Here is a 20,569-nt window from a genome sequence, read left to right on the forward strand (position 1 = left end):
ATTTGTTTCTCCCCCCTCCCCTGTCCCTTAGTGTTCTGTTCTTCCCCCCCATCCCATAGTGTTCTCCCCCCCCATCCCCTGTCCTATAGTGTTCTTCCCCCCGTCTCATAGTGTTCTTCCCCCCCTCCCCTGTCCCATAGTATCATTTAAAGGAGGAACACCCATTAGCTCTCCTGAACAAAGGGCTTAGTTAATTGGCTGAAGGCCTCACCCTGTGACCCCCATGTAAGTCAAACTATGAAAAGATGAGATTATCAAGGTGTACGTAGCAGGAGTGCAAGAACGGACATAGATCCAATTTGATCTTTGTTATATTCAGGGGAACCCAAATTGTTTCAAGTGCTTGTGGAGAAGCTTGAATTAGACACCAGAGGTGTCTGACCTTTATTTTGTCAGTTGTGTTTTCATACATTAAAAAGTGCTTACGTGCAAATACTCATAGAACAGTAGAAGGAAGGGAGTACAGATAAGACATAGGGATGAACATCATGTACATATAACAGATAAGTTCCGGGAAAGAGACGGAACCGACTGATTTAGAAGAGACAGCTCAGGTGGGGGCTATCTGCTCCCGGAACTAGACATATATGGTCTTAAGTGTCGTTTTAAGTATTTCTTGAGTCCAAGTTAGCCAATTTTAATATAGGCTCTCTAATATGACACCTATAAGCTTGAACCTTGGAAACAAGGTAAATTCTTTCACAATCCCCTCTTTTGATCCAAGGGTCACCCAAATGTCCAAAGTATTTTCAGGCCTGCTAGCCAAACCCTTTGGGACTTTCATTTATTTCTTCACCACGGTTCCCTTGAACTGAGCGACCAGCAGAATCAGCAGAGGAGAGTTCTTTCATTTGTTAGGCGAGGTAACATCATAAAACCCTTCCAAAATCTGAGCTGAAAGGTAAGTTAAGGTACGACCAACAGTAGGTTTGCTTTTACATAGAGAGGTTAGTAGACATGAGAGAAATCTAAAGGTTAGAAAATTGGCCATAATAGAAAAAAGTACAACATGTTCTTAATTAGCAAGTCAACTATGTTCCTAGCCCAAATGTCCAATCCCAATCCCCAAAGAAGCCAGTATCCTGTTTGATATCCTGTACTAAGTCATGTAAATCTTTTATATGTTTATGGATCATAGTGCCATGGTCAGATAGGTTAGAACAGCACATACCTTCAATAGCTTCACAGCCTAAGTCATGTTTCATTAGTAAGTAGTCAATGGCTGCTCTATTCTCAAGGATTGCCTTCTTATTTGCCTGGTTGTCCATAAGTAGCTCTTCTAGGGCCTGTGAAGTGGCATTTAAACCCTTTGCAAGGGAACAGGCTACAGCATTCACTACTCGGATATTATACGATTCTAAGCCTGGGACTCCTAACATAGAGTATGCTATAAGACAAGATTGTATGGCGTTTACTGAGGAGAGGTTTGAGGCAAAAGGAAGTTAAATTAAAAGCCTTTGCTATCTGCATCTATATATTTCCCTGCCATGCATTATCATCTTCATTGGGGGGATTTACTGTATGCTGTTCCAGTTTGATTGCTAGGACTGTAAACCTATCTGTATGGTTTTTCCTATTCGGCTGTATTCGGCTGAATTTACAGCATTCGTATGGTTCCGGTTCAGCTGTTTACAGCATTCATATGCTTCTCCGGTTCGGTGGATTGGTGTCTACAGTAGCTGTGCCTGTGTCTCTGGAAGGGAAGATCTACTAAATGGCGTTACAATTGGTGGTGCCGTTACACACCCCTATATATTAACCCTTAATAGGGAACACATGGGATGGGCGGCTGCATTGTAACAAGGCTGAGTGATACAAAAAATGGATACAAATGCAGAAAGATATGTTTTTCTTTGGCTTCTTGATTGGAGTACCTGCTGAGGTGAGAAAATCATGGGCTATACCAAAGGCATAGCGAGAGTCTGTGTAAATATTAGCAGTCTTACCAGAAGCCATTTTACACGCTTCAGCGAGTGCCTTCAGCTCAGCCTCCTGTGCAGAGCAGTAAGGAGCGAGTGGTTCAGCTTTTATTATCTCATGTGCAGAGACTACAGCATATCCAGTGTGGAAATTACCCTTCTCATCAGCATATCTGGAACCATCTACAAAAAACTCAAAACCTGCATTAGATAATGGAGAATCAATTACTTGCGAAAAACCTGCTGCCTGAAAGGCTCTATATTCTGGGAGGCCCAGTGCCGGAGCTGAGGTGACAAGCAATTTAAGAGTGTAAAGAGCATTTTCCACTGCAGGGGTTAACCTAAAAGGTTTGTTTTGTTGGGTGAGACAATCATACATGGGCTGCATGTAGATTGCTGCACTGCGAAGCCAAGGTCTGCAATAGGAAACCAGGCCGAGGAATGTACGTAGCGGGGTTTGGCTGCAGGTGGGTGTAATATTTTGAACTGTTTTCCTACTTTCCGTGAGATCCTTTGTGGCATGGGAAATACAGTGTCCTAAGAAAATAACAGTTGCAACACATACCTGCAGTTTGGCTTTTGTAGCTTTGTTTAGCGGAGTAGAAGTATAAACTGCAGTATCTCCGCTGGTAGGCGTAATCAGCATACAAATAAAGGATAGTGTAGTAATTCCAATCCCATTCCCCAACAACTAGGTGAAACACAGTTTTGGGAGTCAACTCAATTTTTATTGAGCCACAGCTGGCTTTATACAAGTCCCCATGCAAGGGGCTTCCTTAATGACATTCCAGGGGTTTTCCCCTGGTGGACCTTGTGGAAGACTGGGAACAAAGTAACATTTCCCATGATCCTTTTCTGTACTGGGGAGGTAATTGCATAAGAACAATTCTTTAATTAAATTATCTCCCAGTACAGAACATTAAACACTATTTTAAAAACATAACTCTTATAATATTTATCAGAACTCCACGAATAGCTGGGATCTGACCGCCCAATATGTCAAAATACCGCTCAGCTCCGTTCGGTAGAACAGAAGAGCCATTTGAGTGAAGTTTTGGACTGGTCAGCCACGAGGTGAAGTCCCAAAATAGTTCCAGGCAATTGAAGGCTTTGACCGGTCTCCTTTTGGGAGTTCATACGAATAAACAGACGAATGCACACATTCATAAACTGGGTAGTCGTGTGTCTGGGGGTCGGTGGTTTCATTTAGTGGAATGCCGCTGTTTGGATGAACGGAAGTACACGTACAAACGAGATGGAAGTTCGCGAGTTTGAGTGTCCGATTTTAGTTCCATGCATTCGACGACCAAACACCGCTGGGCGTTCATGCGCCAAGATGGCCGCCGCCACATGTTCATTCATACGAACGGCAACCACCCTTCCAACCATTATGATCTTGCAGTTTTAACATGTTGCAAATTCTTAATAAGAGACACACGACTCCACTGTGTGGTCTCTCGTTTGGTAGTTTGTTTGACTTCATGAACAATATGTCCATGTTCTTTGTGCAAAAGTTAGTCTATTTTGACTTCACGAACAGAAGTGGCTAGTTTTGCCACGCTTTGCATCCTGCTTGTGCCAGAATTTACCTTGATTCCAAGGTTCAAGCTTATAGGTGTCATATTAAAGAGCCTTTATTAAAATTGGCTAACTTGGACTCAGGAAATGCTTAATACGACACTTAAGACCATATATGTCTAGTTCCGGGAGCAGTTAGCCCCCACCTGAGCTGTCTCTTCTAAATCAGTCGGTTCCTTCTCTTTCCCGGAACGTATCTGTACATGACGTTCATCCCTATGTCTTATCTGTACTCCCTTCACCCTTTCAATCCCTTCCTACTACGGTTCTATGAGTATTTGCATGTAAGCACTTTTTAATGTATAAAAACACAACTGACAAAATAAAGGTCAGAGGCTTATTTTGATAACCAACACGCATCTGGTGTCTAATTCACGAGTCTCAAAGTGCACTTGAAACAATTTGGGTTCCCCTTAATATAACAAAGTTAAAATTGGATCTATATCAATTGGTGTCGTGACCCCGGGATCGGACGGTCGAAAGACTGACACTAGCTCACAGGTGGACACAGGTGCAGCAAGGTAAGGAAAACACATTTTTCTACCTATATCAATTTTGCTCTCAGATCCACATCCTACTGGTCTGTCTGGGTAAGGAAAGACTTCAAAAACGTCTGATCTACAGAACTTGTTTTCTTTGGTACTATGGTTATATTCAGGTGGATGTCGTGTTATGTCTTGTGAAAGGAATCCTGAGATAGTGGAATATATCTGTGGGTTTTTACGTTATTTTTGTTTGCCTTGTCATTTGTTTTATAATTAGTTAGAATCCTCCAAGGGCAGATCTCCTGATCTGTGTTTAGAATAACAAAGACAAGACTGTGAAAATTCCACTTCAGTGGTCATAAGTGTCTTACACACTGTTTTTGTACAGTTTGTCTTGTGTAAGGAAGTAATTAACCCTTACAAGTTTTAGGATGGGCAGCTCTCAGAGCACTCAGGAGGAGTTTACAGCTTTTACAATAGTCAAGCATCACAAAGGACAAGGAGCTAAGAAAATTAAAAAGTTACCTAAGAAAGCTGGCATGCCCTCAGAGGGCACTCTAGACCTAAATATATGGACGGAATATATAGCAAATTACAGAGGTTGGTTAGAAGATAATGACTTAGTAGAAGTTGTCCAAAAATGGCATGATACTGCAGTTGAATTAACTAAATGTGGTGGTTGTAGAGACACCACCAGAAAAGGTGTACCATATTATCAATGTTTTGGACTTCTAGGCTCCCAGAGTATGCAAGATCCTGGGAAATTTTTGTAAACCCACCCTCTTACCGGGGTAAGGCAGGGACTCCTTTGATCCCTAAAGACCAGGCAGTTCTCCAAAATCAGGCATCTCTTGGCTCTAGTACCACTAGTCAGAAAGAATGTTGGATCTGTCCACAATGCAAAAGGGCAAATTCTTGGGGGGAGGAAAAGTGTACAAGTTGTGGTTTCCCTAAATCCCCAGCTCACATATTGGCCACAATTCAAATGATAACTCCCATGACAACCAACCACCTCCCCCTCCCTAATAGGATGTTGGCAACCCAGGTGTCGCTACATGCTTTAAATATCCCTGAGACAGCTGGACCCTCACCCATTATCAATGTTACATTGCCTGAGGACCGAATAGTCCCTTTTCTGCTGGACACTGGGGCAGCCAGATCTTTGTTGCAGGAAAAATGTGTTCCCGTATGAGAAGTCTGAAGATGTATTATCATGTGTAGGGGTGACATTCCTCTTACCCACAAACTGAGATGCAGCTACACGACTCTAGTACCCTTGTAACAAGTATATCATGTCCCTGGTAATCTACTAGGCAGTGATATACTGTCTGCCGTTAATGCAAATATCCAGTATAGAAAAGCAGACCTGGTGGGTCAAAGAAAGTAGGGCGCCCCCTAGTGAATATCTGTACATATATACAAGGAATAAAATATAACTTTTAATAGTTGCTGCATAAAAAATGCTAATGGTAGGGACCCAGATACAAAACAAAAATAATAATGATAACAAAAAAAGTGAACACAATACACCAATTAACAGAAACAAAACAAAAAGAAAATAGTTTGGGAGGATATCAATCGATGTGAGAGCGTTCAGGATGGGGATGAAGTATCCTAAGGTGATAACCTAGGGGTTACTGGGCGAATGAAACGCTCCCCCAAACCTACTAAATATCTCACGAATACACTGGTTACTCTCTGTTTAATCGTGTTGTTAACCCTGCGTTTATCGTGGCAAACTATAATTTGTCCATGAAAAAAGGGAGCTTGGCAACAAAAAAAGGGAAACATAAGAGATTAGTGTATCATATAGTTAGTCCTATTCTGGATGATACCAGTGTATCGAAAAAATGATACAGTTATGAGAGCAATACCACTGGGGTTAAGGGAACGGAATCAGTGAGGAGAGAGCAGCCACAATTATTCTGACAGCGCTAGAAGGCATTAACTAACAGCCGTGCAGTTGTGTCTTAGAAAAAATTACTCAATACCCCTCAACCGTCCCCCCATCGTCACCCCTCTGTCTGGAGATGATACAAATAATGAGAAAATGGCTACGGGAACAAGGCTCGGTGTGCAGAGAGCACTCAATGGTTGGCCTGCAGTGCTATAGTAGACCAGGTATAGACTAGCCGACCTGCTGGATCTTTGGACTAGTAATCACCACTCGCTCAATGCACCCCCTCAGTCCCCCTGTCGCCACCCCTCTTTGTCGAGAGAAAACCTCTGTATCTCTATAGAAGACCTAATCAGTATTGCTTAACTTGCTAACTAATCATCCATACGAATAGACTCGTCACATATCCTCCCTAACTGCCTGTCTGACACGTGTTTCGGCGCCAATGCTAGCGCCTTCTTCTGAGGCTAAACGAGAAATGAGCAACGGGAGCTCCTTAAGTATCCCCACAAAACTACGTCACAGAAGTGGGCGTGTTCCACAATTTTGCGCCCAGACTGATCGAGAACGGGCCAATCACGCCCCTTGATGACGTGTTATGCTAATGAGATTCGCCGGACCCTATTAACCCCTTCTGTGCCCTTAGCATGTGTGTATTAACTATACATGTGGAGAATCCACTTGTATATACATCGAACTAAGGGCTACTACCAGGTGACAGTGCCTTGGTAAGTTTAAGAGTACGGACCCGAAAAAAAATCGGGGTATTAGGGACCTGAGATAAACCTCCTGTCAAACAGGTCCTCTTTTAAGAGGGGACTGCTTCGGATGCATGGAGTGCCAACCGTGGGATACAATCCCGGCTGGGGCACAGGAGGGTTCGTCCGATGACATTAAGGGGGTACCAGTTCAAAGTGGGGTATTAGCATATAAGTAGGGTCCCCGTTGTTGCAAATTAGACATGAAAAAAATAATAAATGACAGTGACACCAAATAGGAGAATAAAGTGTGATGAAACAAATAATGATAATGAGTGAAATAAATAAATTAATTTAAAATAAATTAAAATAAAATTAAATGAATAAACGGAGAAATGAACTAGGATAAATAGGGTGAGGAGTAACGAAAGTATATACAGTCCCTAAGGAAATTATGTACATATGTAATATAATCATATTTTTAGAATCTTGGTGTGATTATTTCTCAATGAAGGGAGTGAATGTAAATCCCTCATTTAGACCGTTAGGGGCCAAGGTTTTAAACCTGTAGATCCAATAACACTCTCTTTTAAGTAGAGTGTTGTCCAAATCGCCGCCTCTATGACCTAAAGTCACTCGCTCAATCCCAGCGAACCTAACTCCCTTAGGGTCTCCGGAATGTTGGTTCCTGATGTGTCTCGACACGGGTGTATCCCTCATATTTTTCACAGAATGAATTTGCTCCATAATACGCCTTTTAAATGGGCGGATCGTTTTGCCCACATATTTTAGGCCACATTCACAGGTCAGGAGGTAAACTATGCCTTTGGTGCTGCAATTAAAAAATTGTTTAATGTTACAGACCACCTGATCATTTGCGTCCATAAGGTGTTTGGAGTCTTTGCAAATGTAGTTGCATGCTACACATTTGCCACACTTGTAGGTACCCTGTAGAGAAAGCCAGTTATGTCCAGATTTCTTGGAGGATAAATGGCTGGGCACTAATGTCTCTTTTAGATTTCTGCCTCTACGTGCTGTTAGGGATACGTAGGGGGTGACTATCCCTTTGAAGTGGGGGTCCTGTGATATGAGTGGCCAGAACCTGCCTAGTATCTTTTTGGCCTGGTTCCAACCTGAATCGAAATTCGCGATGCAACGAATTGGCGTTTGTGCGGCAGGTGTCAATTTGTCGTTAAGGAGTTCCAGTCTATCACTATTCAGGGCCCTTTGATACGCTTGCTTTAGACAACGGTTGGGATAGCCTCTTTCTTTAAATCTTTGTTTGAGGAGTTTGGCTTGGATGGTAAATTCCTCCACGTTAGAACAATTTCTCCTGAGCCGGAGGTACTGTCCCGTAGGGATGCCTCTCTTCAGTGTGGTAGGGTGATGGCTCTCGCACCTCAACATAGTGTTAGTTGAGGTGGGTTTCCTGAACAGAGTCGTCTCAATGGTTTGTTTTGATGTGGTTGTGAACGTGCAATCGAGGAAGTTCAAGGAGGACCCACCTATCTCCATCGTAAACTTTAGGTTAAGGTCATTGGAGTTCAAGGTCTCTACGAAGGCCGTGAACTGTTCCCTCGTGCCTGTCCATACCACTAGCACGTCATCTATATAGCGTTTCCACATAAAGATGAACTTAGTGTGCTCTATATTTGAGTTATTAAAGACCACATACTCCTCCCACCACCCCAGGTGCAGGTTGGCATACGATGGGGCACAAGATGTCCCCATAGCTGTGCCCTGCACCTGGTGGTAGTATTGACCATTGAACAGGAAAAAGTTATGGGTCAGGACAAACTGTAGCAGGTCTATTACAAAGGAGGTGTGGCCCTGGTGTCTAGGACCGCGTGTTTCCAAGTAGTGCTTGGTGTGTCTTAACCCTAAGGAATGGGGGATAGATGAATAGAGTGCCTCTACGTCCAGGCTGCATAGGATGGCATTCTCTGGAAGGCTGGTGGAGGCTAGACATTTCAAGGTGTCCTTAGTGTCCCTGAGATGGGAGGGTAGTTTTTCTACAAAGGGGCGAAGGATCTTGTCTATATAGACACTAGCTTTACATGTTAGGTTGTTAGATCCCGACACAATGGGTCTAGCAGACAAGACTTCATATTGTTTATGCACCTTCGGTAGACAGTAAAAGGTGGACACAGTGGGGCACTTTACGTATATATACGAATATTCATCTTTTCCTAGGATTCCATCATCGAATGCCTTATCCAGGAGATTTTTGAGTGTTAATAGAAATTTGGCCGAAGGGTCAGAGGGTAGGTGTTTATAGGTGGTACTGTCCTTAAGTATATTTTGGGCCATTTGTACATACTGTGTTTTGTTTTGTACCACTATATTTCCCCCCTTGTCTGCCGGCTTGATGACGATGTCGTCATTTGCCTGTAGTTCACAGAGGGCTTGCCATTCACGTCTTGAAAGGTTGCTGTGTGGTCGAAGTTGGAGGGTATCCAATTTTAAGTCTTGTATCATTTTACAAGTCGACTCGACGAACATGTCAATGTTCTTATAGTCCCTAATGTTCGGGGTGAATTTACTCTTGGTTCGTAGGTCGGTATAAGGTAGCAACTCAGGGCCATCATTCTCATCTAGTAAAGATACTAGATCACTGAGGCACTGATATTCCCTCATACTAAAACCCAGGTCTCTGGCTTTTTTCTCTTTTTCGATAAAGAAAAATTTGTGGAGGGCCAATCTCCGCCCAAAGAGGTGGATATCATTTATCCATTCAAACTTGTTGAATAGAGGAACCGGGACAAAGGATAACCCCTTTGTGAGAACCTGGACCTGGGTTTCAGTGAGTGCCTCATCTGAGAAATTGATGACTTTATTACTGGAGTTTAATAGCGTTTGCGTGACCTCCCCCTGTATCGGGTTTGTCTGTACTGTGCTTGGGGTTCCCCCTCTCAGGGGTTTTGGCCTAAAAAAGCCACCCCTTTTTTTAGGATGCCTCTTGTTTGAGTGACATTGGAGGGTGTAGAACTCGTGTTTGAGCCGTCAGTGTCTCCAATGACCTTAACCTGAAGTTTACGATGGAGATAGGTGGGTCCTCCTTGAACTTCCTCGATTGCACGTTCACAACCACATCAAAACAAACCATTGAGACGACTCTGTTCAGGAAACCCACCTCAACTAACACTATGTTGAGGTGGGAGAGCCATCACCCTACCACACTGAAGAGAGGCATCCCTACGGGACAGTACCTCCGGCTCAGGAGAAATTGTTCTAACGTGGAGGAATTTACCATCCAAGCCAAACTCCTCAAACAAAGATTTAAAGAAAGAGGCTATCCCAACCGTTGTCTAAAGCAAGCGTATCAAAGGGCCCTGAATAGTGATAGACTGGAACTCCTTAACGACAAATTGACACCTGCCGCACAAACGCCAATTCGTTGCATCGCGAATTTCGATTCAGGTTGGAACCAGGCCAAAAAGATACTAGGCAGGTTCTGGCCACTCATATCACAGGACCCCCACTTCAAAGGGATAGTCACCCCCTACGTATCCCTAACAGCACGTAGAGGCAGAAATCTAAAAGAGACATTAGTGCCCAGCCATTTATCCTCCAAGAAATCTGGACATAACTGGCTTTCTCTACAGGGTACCTACAAGTGTGGCAAATGTGTAGCATGCAACTACATTTGCAAAGACTCCAAACACCTTATGGACGCAAATGATCAGGTGGTCTGTAACATTAAACAATTTTTTAATTGCAGCACCAAAGGCATAGTTTACCTCCTGACCTGTGAATGTGGCCTAAAATATGTGGGCAAAACGATCCGCCCATTTAAAAGGCGTATTATGGAGCACATTCATTCTGTGAAAAATATGAGGGATACACCCGTGTCGAGACACATCAGGAACCAACATTCCGGAGACCCTAAGGGAGTTAGGTTCGCTGGGATTGAGCGAGTGACTTTAGGTCATAGAGGCGGCGATTTGGACAACACTCTACTTAAAAGAGAGTGTTATTGGATCTACAGGTTTAAAACCTTGGCCCCTAACGGTCTAAATGAGGGATTTACATTCACTCCCTTCATTGAGAAATAATCACACCAAGATTCTAAAAATATGATTATATTACATATGTACATAATTTCCTTAGGGACTGTATATACTTTCGTTACTCCTCACCCTATTTATCCTAGTTCATTTCTCCGTTTATTCATTTAATTTTATTTTAATTTATTTTAAATTAATTTATTTATTTCACTCATTATCATTATTTGTTTCATCACACTTTATTCTCCTATTTGGTGTCACTGTCATTTATTATTTTTTTCATGTCTAATTTGCAACAACGGGGACCCTACTTATATGCTAATACCCCACTTTGAACTGGTACCCCCTTAATGTCATCGGACGAACCCTCTTGTGCCCCAGCCGGGATTGTATCCCACGGTTGGCACTCCATGCATCCGAAGCAGTCCCCTCTTAAAAGAGGACCTGTTTGACAGGAGGTTTATCTCAGGTCCCTAATACCCCGATTTTTTTTCGGGTCCGTACTCTTAAACTTACCAAGGCACTGTCACCTGGTAGTAGCCCTTAGTTCGATGTATATACAAGTGGATTCTCCACATGTATAGTTAATACACACATGCTAAGGGCACAGAAGGGGTTAATAGGGTCCGGCGAATCTCATTAGCATAACACGTCATCAAGGGGCGTGATTGGCCCGTTCTCGATCAGTCTGGGCGCAAAATTGTGGAACACGCCCACTTCTGTGACGTAGTTTTGTGGGGATACTTAAGGAGCTCCCGTTGCTCATTTCTCGTTTAGCCTCAGAAGAAGGCGCTAGCATTGGCGCCGAAACACGTGTCAGGCAGGCAGTTAGGGAGGATATGTGACGAGTCTATTCGTATGGATGATTAGTTAGCAAGTTAAGCAATACTGATTAGGTCTTCTATAGAGATACAGAGGTTTTCTCTCGACAAAGAGGGGTGGCGACAGGGGGACTGAGGGGGTGCATTGAGCGAGTGGTGATTACTAGTCCAAAGATCCAGCAGGTCGGCTAGTCTATACCTGGTCTACTATAGCACTGCAGGCCAACCATTGAGTGCTCTCTGCACACCGAGCCTTGTTCCCGTAGCCATTTTCTCATTATTTGTATCATCTCCAGACAGAGGGGTGACGATGGGGGGACGGTTGAGGGGTATTGAGTAATTTTTTCTAAGACACAACTGCACGGCTGTTAGTTAATGCCTTCTAGCGCTGTCTGCATAATTGTGGCTGCTCTCTCCTCACTGATTCCGTTCCCTTAACCCCAGTGGTATTGCTCTCATAACTGTATCATTTTTTCGATACACTGGTATCATCCAGAATAGGACTAACTATATGATACACTAATCTCTTATGTTTCCCTTTTTTTGTTGCCAAGCTCCCTTTTTTCATGGACAAATTATAGTTTGCCACGATAAACGCAGGGTTAACAACACGATTAAACAGAGAGTAACCAGTGTATTCGTGAGATATTTAGTAGGTTTGGGGGAGCGTTTCATTCGCCCAGTAACCCCTAGGTTATCACCTTAGGATACTTCATCCCCATCCTGAACGCTCTCACATCGATTGATATCCTCCCAAACTATTTTCTTTTTGTTTTGTTTCTGTTAATTGGTGTATTGTGTTCACTTTTTTTTGTTATCATTATTATTTTTGTTTTGTATCTGGGTCCCTACCATTAGCATTTTTTATGCAGCAACTATTAAAAGTTATATTTTATTCCTTGTATATATGTACAGATATTCACTAGGGGGCGCCCTACTTTCTTTGACCCACCAGGTCTGCTTTTCTATTAATACAATTTTGTAAGGGTTAACCCCTAATTTGGTCGCCCCAGGACACACTACTAGTTGCTTCCCAGTTTGGGTATCCAACTTACTTTTTCTTAAATATCCAGTATAGCCCCACTGGAAAAGTAACATTGGCTGTGCCTTTAGAGGACACACAAATTATATCACACGACTCCACATCACGTCCTGAGGAAGCCTGGTATCCGGTGAAACGCGTACATGTTGGCACCAGGGGGCAACACGCTGGATTACAGCTCTGGGAAGCCCGCACTTCGGCTCCAGCACTTTATTGATTACGAGCCTGGCAGTGAGTAACGGCGGAAGCCCGCACTTCGGCTCCAGCCACATCCTTTGAGGACAGCCACCCCAGCACTTTATTGATTACGAGCCTGGCAGTGAGTAACGGCGGAAGCCCGCACTTCGGCTCCAGCCACATCCTCTGAGGACAGCCACCCCAGCACTTTATTGATTACGAGCCTGCAGTGAGTAACGGCGGAAGCCCGCACTTCGGCTCCAGCCACATCCTCTGAGGACAGCCACCCCAGCACTTTATTGATTACGAGCCTGGCAGTGAGTAACGGCGGAAGCCCGCACTTCGGTTCCAGCCACATCCTCTGAGGACAGCCACCCCAGCACTTTATTGATTACGAGCCTGGCAGTGAGTAACGGTGGAAGTAACCCTTTTGTGTGAGAGTCAGTTTGTTAGCAGTTCTAGCTATGTGTGTTTTTGTAAAGCTGCTTCTATGTATTTTTATTGCATGTTTTAATTATCTGTGATAATAAATCCTTTACCTAAAGTTGGTTAGAATTAAGACACTGCTTTATGGTGTTTCCTTAGCCCTCTTTGTTTGGGGTATAATATCTGGGAATACATTTAATACAATCTGCACTATTATTTGCTCTTTTTATGTTTTTTTTCCTACATCCTTTGAGAGATCTATGTATGGAACACTCTTCCCTGGGGATTAAGTATTGCTTTTTGTTTTACTTAAACTTTTCTACACCTGTAGAGATTCAGGGGGAGATTGCCTAAATTGTCACTTTTCAACAAATTGCTCCACTCTTATTCCTCTTTTTCCTTGTTCACTGCATTGTGTGTTTGAAGGGTACCACACCTAGAGTGTTTGAAGCAGTAATTTAAGTTATTAGCTCTAATTAGACTTTCTTCACCTACTAAATAAGCGCTCCAAATATTACCATTTTAAATCAATTCCATTGATTACCTGTCTTCATGATAACCACTAGAATCAAGTAAGAATTGGTCATGTGATGTAGCAGCTCAGACGAAAATACAGAATACAATGATTTCCTGTGGAAATGTTTTAATGCACTTGCCGCATATGCGCATCAGGTCCCCAAAGCTTCGGGCATTGCGGAAAAAGCCATACCTTCTCACTAATGTAGGGGGAGGTGAGCCGTGTGGACGGAGCCTCGGAGCTGGGAAAAGGGGAGTAAAAAGCCATACCTTCTCACTAATGTGGGGGAGGTGAGCCGTGTGGACGGAGCCTCGGAGCTGGGAAAAGGGGAGTAAAAAGCCATACCTTCTCACTAATGTGGGGGAGGTGAGCCGTGTGGACGGAGCCTCGGAGCTGGGAAAAGGGGAGTAAAAAGCCATACCTTCTCACTAATGTAGGGGGAGGTGAGCCGTGTGGACGGAGCCTCGGAGCTGGGAAAAGGGGAGTAAAAAGCCATACCTTCTCACTAATGTAATGGGAGGTGAGCCGTGTGGACGGAGCCTCGGAGCTGGGAAAAGGGGAGTAAAAAGCCATACCTTCTCACTAATGTAATGGGAGGTGAGCCGTGTGGACGGAGCCTCGGAGCTGGGAAAAGGGGAGTAAAAAGCCATACCTTCTCACTAATGTAATGGGAGGTGAGCCGTGTGGACGGAGCCTCAGAGCTGGGAAAAGGGGAGTAAAAAGCTTTGTGTGTGTTAAATGGGGGATGGAAGTATAAAACTAGTGATAGAGGGCACTACAGCTTTATCTAACTAACTTCCTTAGAATAATAAGCACAATATTTGTAATGCAATGATTAAAAACGATAGTATTACATTACGTCGTCCAGTACCTACAGACACGAAGATCATATTGAGTGATAATTACAGACTATCTGGGCTTTTTCCACCAGTCCTGATTGGCTGGAGCCCGCCACATCCCCTATGCCTCGACCATCAGCCCATGTTGGTGCTGCCCTGTTCCGTAGACCCTTTTAAGATATAAAAAGATCTAAGGGCACAGCACAGTGCCGATACCAGAGGTTATGGGATGTCTATAAAGCCAGATCTATAGCTTAGCATAGGTGTGTGTTTAGCCATACAGTTTGTATATTACTTTTACTATTCTATGCCTTTATCCCTGAAGGTAACAATCCCACATGTAACACCCAAGGAGCAGATTGAAGAGGAATCCAGCCGGCAATACGCAGCTTATTTGGAAACTGAAAACACCGTCCTGACTGCTATTGGCTGGATCAGTGAAGATAAAAACAAGCCGGCGTAATTCTGTGCAAAATGTACACAAAGTATCAGCAAATTCGAGACAAATTTACCATGCGGTGCCTAACAATAACTCTTAGCCATACTGAACTGTTAAAGCAATTCCTAGATTTTGAGATAAATTTATTCAAAACTTTACAAATGTACTTTGGAGGGGCAGGGTCTGTATCTTTCATTAGAGGTGATTTACATGTCCTGCAGCATGGTGCAATAATATAGATATAATAAACGCAGTTATTAAGTAGATTTATTCTTTCAGCAAACCTAAGCATACGTAAAGATCGTACAATTTGTGCAATTATTTACACACAACGAAGGGGGAGGGAGGTATGTACTGTATTCCTGTGCAGCATCTCACATCTACAACCACAAGGAGGACCAGTGATAGAATCCCCTTTGTGGCATTAAATGACCAGACCCAACGAGATAAACCCAGATTAAGCCAGAGTTCACCCAACCTTGGATGGAAAGATGTCGCATCCGCGCTGCAGCTCATTTTCTGCAGGTGTAGCATTTTTGTTATCGGAATATTTTAATTTAACGGTGAAGGGATTTTTTATTTTACTTAGTAATATACTAGTGGCGCAGCAGCCATTATCTCAATTCCCATAAATATCCTGACAACATATCATTACAGAGTATTGCAATAAATGGGAACATTTCCAATGAATAACAGACACACACAGAGCACTTTGTCAGGGTTTGTATGTAACAGTTACATGATACACTGCGATATAAATTAGAATATAGAAAATACATTTTAGCCGGTGCTTTATATATAGACGTTCACATTGTTTTGTGTAAACATTTGCACTAATTACCGAACTGTGTCATCTGGAACACAGATCATCATACACAATATGAAATATTATATATCCAAAAATACTTCAATGTTTACTAGAAAATGCCGTTACCTGCTGTAAAAATATTCCAATTACTTACAAAAATAGACATTGGCGGTACAAATTAATTAGCCCTCCCACCCAAGAAACTCACTTCTTCCTTTTTCTAAATCTTGGACCAAGTTACTCAGGTGAAGTCTAAGGCAGACCACATGGGATTCACATGGTTTAGTGTCGTGTCCTTTTAAAACCGTCACAAACTTTCCCCATATCGGCTTGCGATAACCAAGGCGTATGTTCGGACATTCCGAATTTTGGGTTATTCAGTCAATTTCTAGTAAACACTCTACTTTAAATGAGTTCTCTGTAATCGACCTTGACATTTTTACAATATAAAATCTGGTCTCTGCAACAGATACATTTTCACATATTAAAAGTATTCAAATGTTATGTACATAATGTCTTATTAAATAGCCACTTTAATTATGTTGTCAAATTATATTTAGAAATTCTTTATATATAAATATAAATCTTATCGGAATAAAGCGAGATCCCTAGCACGATTAGTGGAGATTACTGGGTTTGAGACTAAGCTAAGTACCATAAACTAGTAGTACCGTTAATGACTGAATGGAACCATTTCAATTCCTTTTCCCTGACGGAGACCTGATAGACAGAACAACCTTTTGGCATTTTCATTAGGGATATGAATATCTAATTGTGCTTTGGAGACACTGGTGGAGATGCTTCTAGATTACCAGAGAATGACGAGCCTCACGGGAGAAATGCTAATGACACACTTTTTCCCCCAATTAGAGAAAACGGGTGACGTTCACCTGCCTACCGGTCAATCAATTCAGCCTTCGATTACACTGAATGCACAGTTAGAGTGTGTGTGTCTAGAAGGGAAGGTAGAGTGTGACACTGAAATGACCAGTCACTGTGTTTGAGACGTAGCAGCATATTCTACAGTATTAAAACTGATTTAAGCAGGAGTAATAAAATGCTAAAGAGAATAAATAAAATACTTTCACGGACACCTTCTTCCTGCCATCTATATTCCTCAACATGTCTCTATAAAACAAAATACTGGCTTCGTGTGGAAAACCTACATTAGAATTTGGTTTATCTGCATAGCAGGAGGTCACCGCCCCAGGCTGACATGTTCATTGCTTATGTTAAACCCTGTATTGGTGGCCCTCGTGGACACATACACGGATAGCCCTTTAGTAGTTTAACTTCCTACAACTGGCAGCAAATGGCACAAAGGCACTTGAATCCAAAACTGCTAAAATGTCAGCTTCTCCTGCCAGAAGATATCTTTCAGGAATCACATTTACTTTTAGAAAAACAGGACTGGCAATGTTTAAATAACGGAAAGTGTTAATATTTGAGAATTGAATTCCATCTTCACCTGATAAGGCCACCCTGCCCCCTCCCAGCCAGGACAAAGGAGGACATTGTACCATGAGGTGTAACTTATACCCCAAAGGGTTAATTCAATATTGTTCTTCTAATAAGAAGAAAATGGTTGTAATAAAATGTCACGGAATGACAGGCAGATGCCATGGCTGCTTCACAGATCAGCGTTAATTGCCATTTACTTTGTTTTTGTTCAGCTCCCGTTCGAGGTTTCCAAGCAGGGTGTCAATACTTTCCTGTAAGTCATGAAGGTTCACTCCTTGTGCCTCAGAAACCTCGCAATGAGCGCTCAAGAAATCTGTAAAGAATGCTTCCTGCTTGACTTTATCCGCGCTGTTCTCTGTAGTGACATCTTGACAATCCGTACCTGCTTTCAGAGACGTAAAGTAACTTTCTCTGCAACTGCTCCAATCTCCGGCGTAGCGATTACTCGACGGACTGTCCAATCTAGCTACCCTCGGCCTCAAGACTCCAGACAAATCGCTTCCACTTAAATTCAGCATCTGTGGACGTGGCTTCTTCCTCCTGAGACAGGGCTGCACTTCAGATGTTGGACTGCAGGGGGCGCTCTCACTGGCTGACAACGTTTTTACTGCAAAGTGATAAACAAAAAATATATTTACATATTTTACTCCATTCTCATTCTAGTAGCAAATACAAGGATACCTTGAATTTTCACATTATTATGAAATCCAATAGAGGTTAATTATTAAGCCAGGCAAATTCGTCACTAAAGCAAATAATATTTTGTTCAATATTTTGCACAAATTCCTGGAATGGATTGAATTTACCAATAGCACACATCCCATGTGCAGTTTTACATTTCTGTTATAATTCACACATTGCTTTTATTCACGATGCAAAGTTCTGCACTTTTGAAAAGAGCGGGAAAATATAAAAGCAAACACACTGAACCCATACATTGCATGACGCTAGCAAAGACAAGGACAAGACATGTATACAGTGTACGACAAAGCACAAATACACACTACAAAACATCACACAAACACACTGAACCCATACATTGCATGACGCTAGCAAAGACAAGGACAAGACATGTATACAATGTACGACAAAGCACAAATACACACTACATAACATCACACAAACACACTGAACCCATACATTGCATGACGCTAGCAAAGACAAGGACAAGACATGTATACAGTGTACGACAAAGCACAAATACACACTACATAACATCACACAAACACACTGAACCCATACATTGCATGACGCTAGCAAAGACAAGGACAAGACATGTATACAGTGTACGACAAAGCACAAATACACACTACATAACATCACACAAACACACTGAACCCATACATTGCATGACGCTAGCAAAGACAAGGACAAGACATGTATACAATGTACGACAAAGCACAAATACACACTACAAAACATCACACAAACACACTGAACCCATACATTGCATGACGCTAGCAAAGACAAGGACAAGACATGTATACAATGTACGACAAAGCACAAATACACACTACATAACATCACACAAACACACTGAACCCATACATTGCATGACGCTAGCAAAGACAAGGACAAGACATGTATACAGTGTACGACAAAGCACAAATACACACTACATAACATCACACAAACACACTGAACCCATACATTGCATGACGCTAGCAAAGACAAGGACAAGACATGTATACAGTGTACGACAAAGCACAAATACACACTACATAACATCACACAAACACACTGAACCCATACATTGCATGACGCTAGCAAAGACAAGGACAAGACATGTATACAGTGTACGACAAAGCACAAATACACACTACATAACATCACACAAACACACTGAACCCATACATTGCATAACGCTAGCAAAGACAAGGACAAGACATGTATACAATGTACGACAAAGCACAAATACACACTACATAACATCACACAAACACACTGAACCCATACATTGCATGACGCTAGCAAAGACAAGGACAAGACATGTATACAATGTACGACAAAGCACAAATACACACTACATAACATCACACAAACACACTGAACCCATACATTGCATGACGCTAGCAAAGACAAGGACAAGACATGTATACAGTGTACGACAAAGCACAAATACACACTACATAACATCACACAAACACACTGAACCCATACATTGCATAACGCTAGCAAAGACAAGGACAAGACATGTATACAATGTACGACAAAGCACAAATACACACTACATAACATCACACAAACACACTGAACCCATACATTGCATAACGCTAGCAAAGACAAGGACTAGACATGTATACAGTGTACGACAAAGCACAAATGCACACTACATAACATCACACAAACACACTGAACCCATACATTGCATGACGCTAGCAAAGACAAGGACAAGACATGTATACAATGTACGACAAAGCACAAATACACACTACAAAACATCACACAAAACACACTGAACCCATACATTGCATAACGCTAGCAAAGACCATGACAAGACATGTATACAATGTACGACAAAGCACAAATACACACTACATAACATCACACAAACACACTGAACCCATACATTGCATAACGCTAGCAAAGACAAGGACAAGACATGTATACAATGTACGACAAAGCACAAATACACACTACAAAACATCACACAAAACACACTGAACCCATACATTGCATAACGCTAGCAAAGACAAGGACAAGACATGTATACAATGTACGACAAAGCACAAATACACACTACAAAACATCACACAAAACACACTGAACCCATACATTGCATAACGCTAGCAAAGACCATGACAAGACATGTATACAATGTACGACAAAGCACAAATACACACTACATAACATCACACAAACACACTGAACCCATACATTGCATAACGCTAGCAAAGACAAGGACAAGACATGTATACAATGTACGACAAAGCACAAATGCACACTACATAACATCACACAAAACACACTGAACCCATACATTGCATAACGCTAGCAAAGACAAGGACAAGACATGTATACAATGTACGACAAAGCACAAATACACATTACATAACATCACACTGAACCCATACATTGCATAACGCTAGCAAAGACCATGACAAGACATGTATACAATGTACGACAAAGCACAAATACACACTACATAACATCACACAAACACACTGAACCCATACATTGCATAACGCTAGCAAAGACCATGACAAGACATGTATACAATGTACGACAAAGCACAAATACACACTACATAACATCACACAAACACACTGAACCCATACATTGCATAACGCTAGCAAAGACAAGGACAAGACATGTATACAATGTACGACAAAGCACAAATACACACTACATAACATCACACAAACACACTGAACCCATACATTGCATAACGCTAGCAAAGACCATGACAAGACATGTATACAATGTACGACAAAGCACAAATACACATTACATAA

At 42.2% G+C, this 20,569-nt stretch overlaps 2 protein-coding genes across 2 annotated transcripts in view; one reads left to right on the forward strand and one right to left on the reverse strand.

Moving 5' to 3' along the window:
* The window catches only part of DNAI3 (dynein axonemal intermediate chain 3), a 102,919-nt gene extending 87,810 nt beyond the window's left edge, over positions 1 to 15,109 (forward strand). The window contains exon 21 of the mRNA XM_063427295.1: positions 14,732 to 15,109. Within this exon, the coding sequence (XP_063283365.1) occupies positions 14,732 to 14,869 (138 nt within the window). The 3' untranslated portion in view covers positions 14,870 to 15,109. The remainder of the gene's footprint in view (positions 1 to 14,731) is intronic.
* Positions 15,110 to 16,507: 1,398 nt separating this feature from the next.
* SYDE2 (synapse defective Rho GTPase homolog 2) overlaps positions 16,508 to 20,569 on the reverse strand; it is a 56,458-nt gene continuing 52,396 nt past the window's right edge. Inside the window, exon 7 of the mRNA XM_063427639.1 lies at positions 16,508 to 17,721. Coding sequence (XP_063283709.1) covers positions 17,297 to 17,721 — 425 coding nt within the window. The 3' untranslated portion in view covers positions 16,508 to 17,296. The remainder of the gene's footprint in view (positions 17,722 to 20,569) is intronic.

This window comes from Pelobates fuscus, chromosome 7 (assembly GCF_036172605.1).
Source record: "Pelobates fuscus isolate aPelFus1 chromosome 7, aPelFus1.pri, whole genome shotgun sequence".
In the NCBI taxonomy this organism is placed as follows: domain Eukaryota; kingdom Metazoa; phylum Chordata; class Amphibia; order Anura; family Pelobatidae; genus Pelobates; species Pelobates fuscus.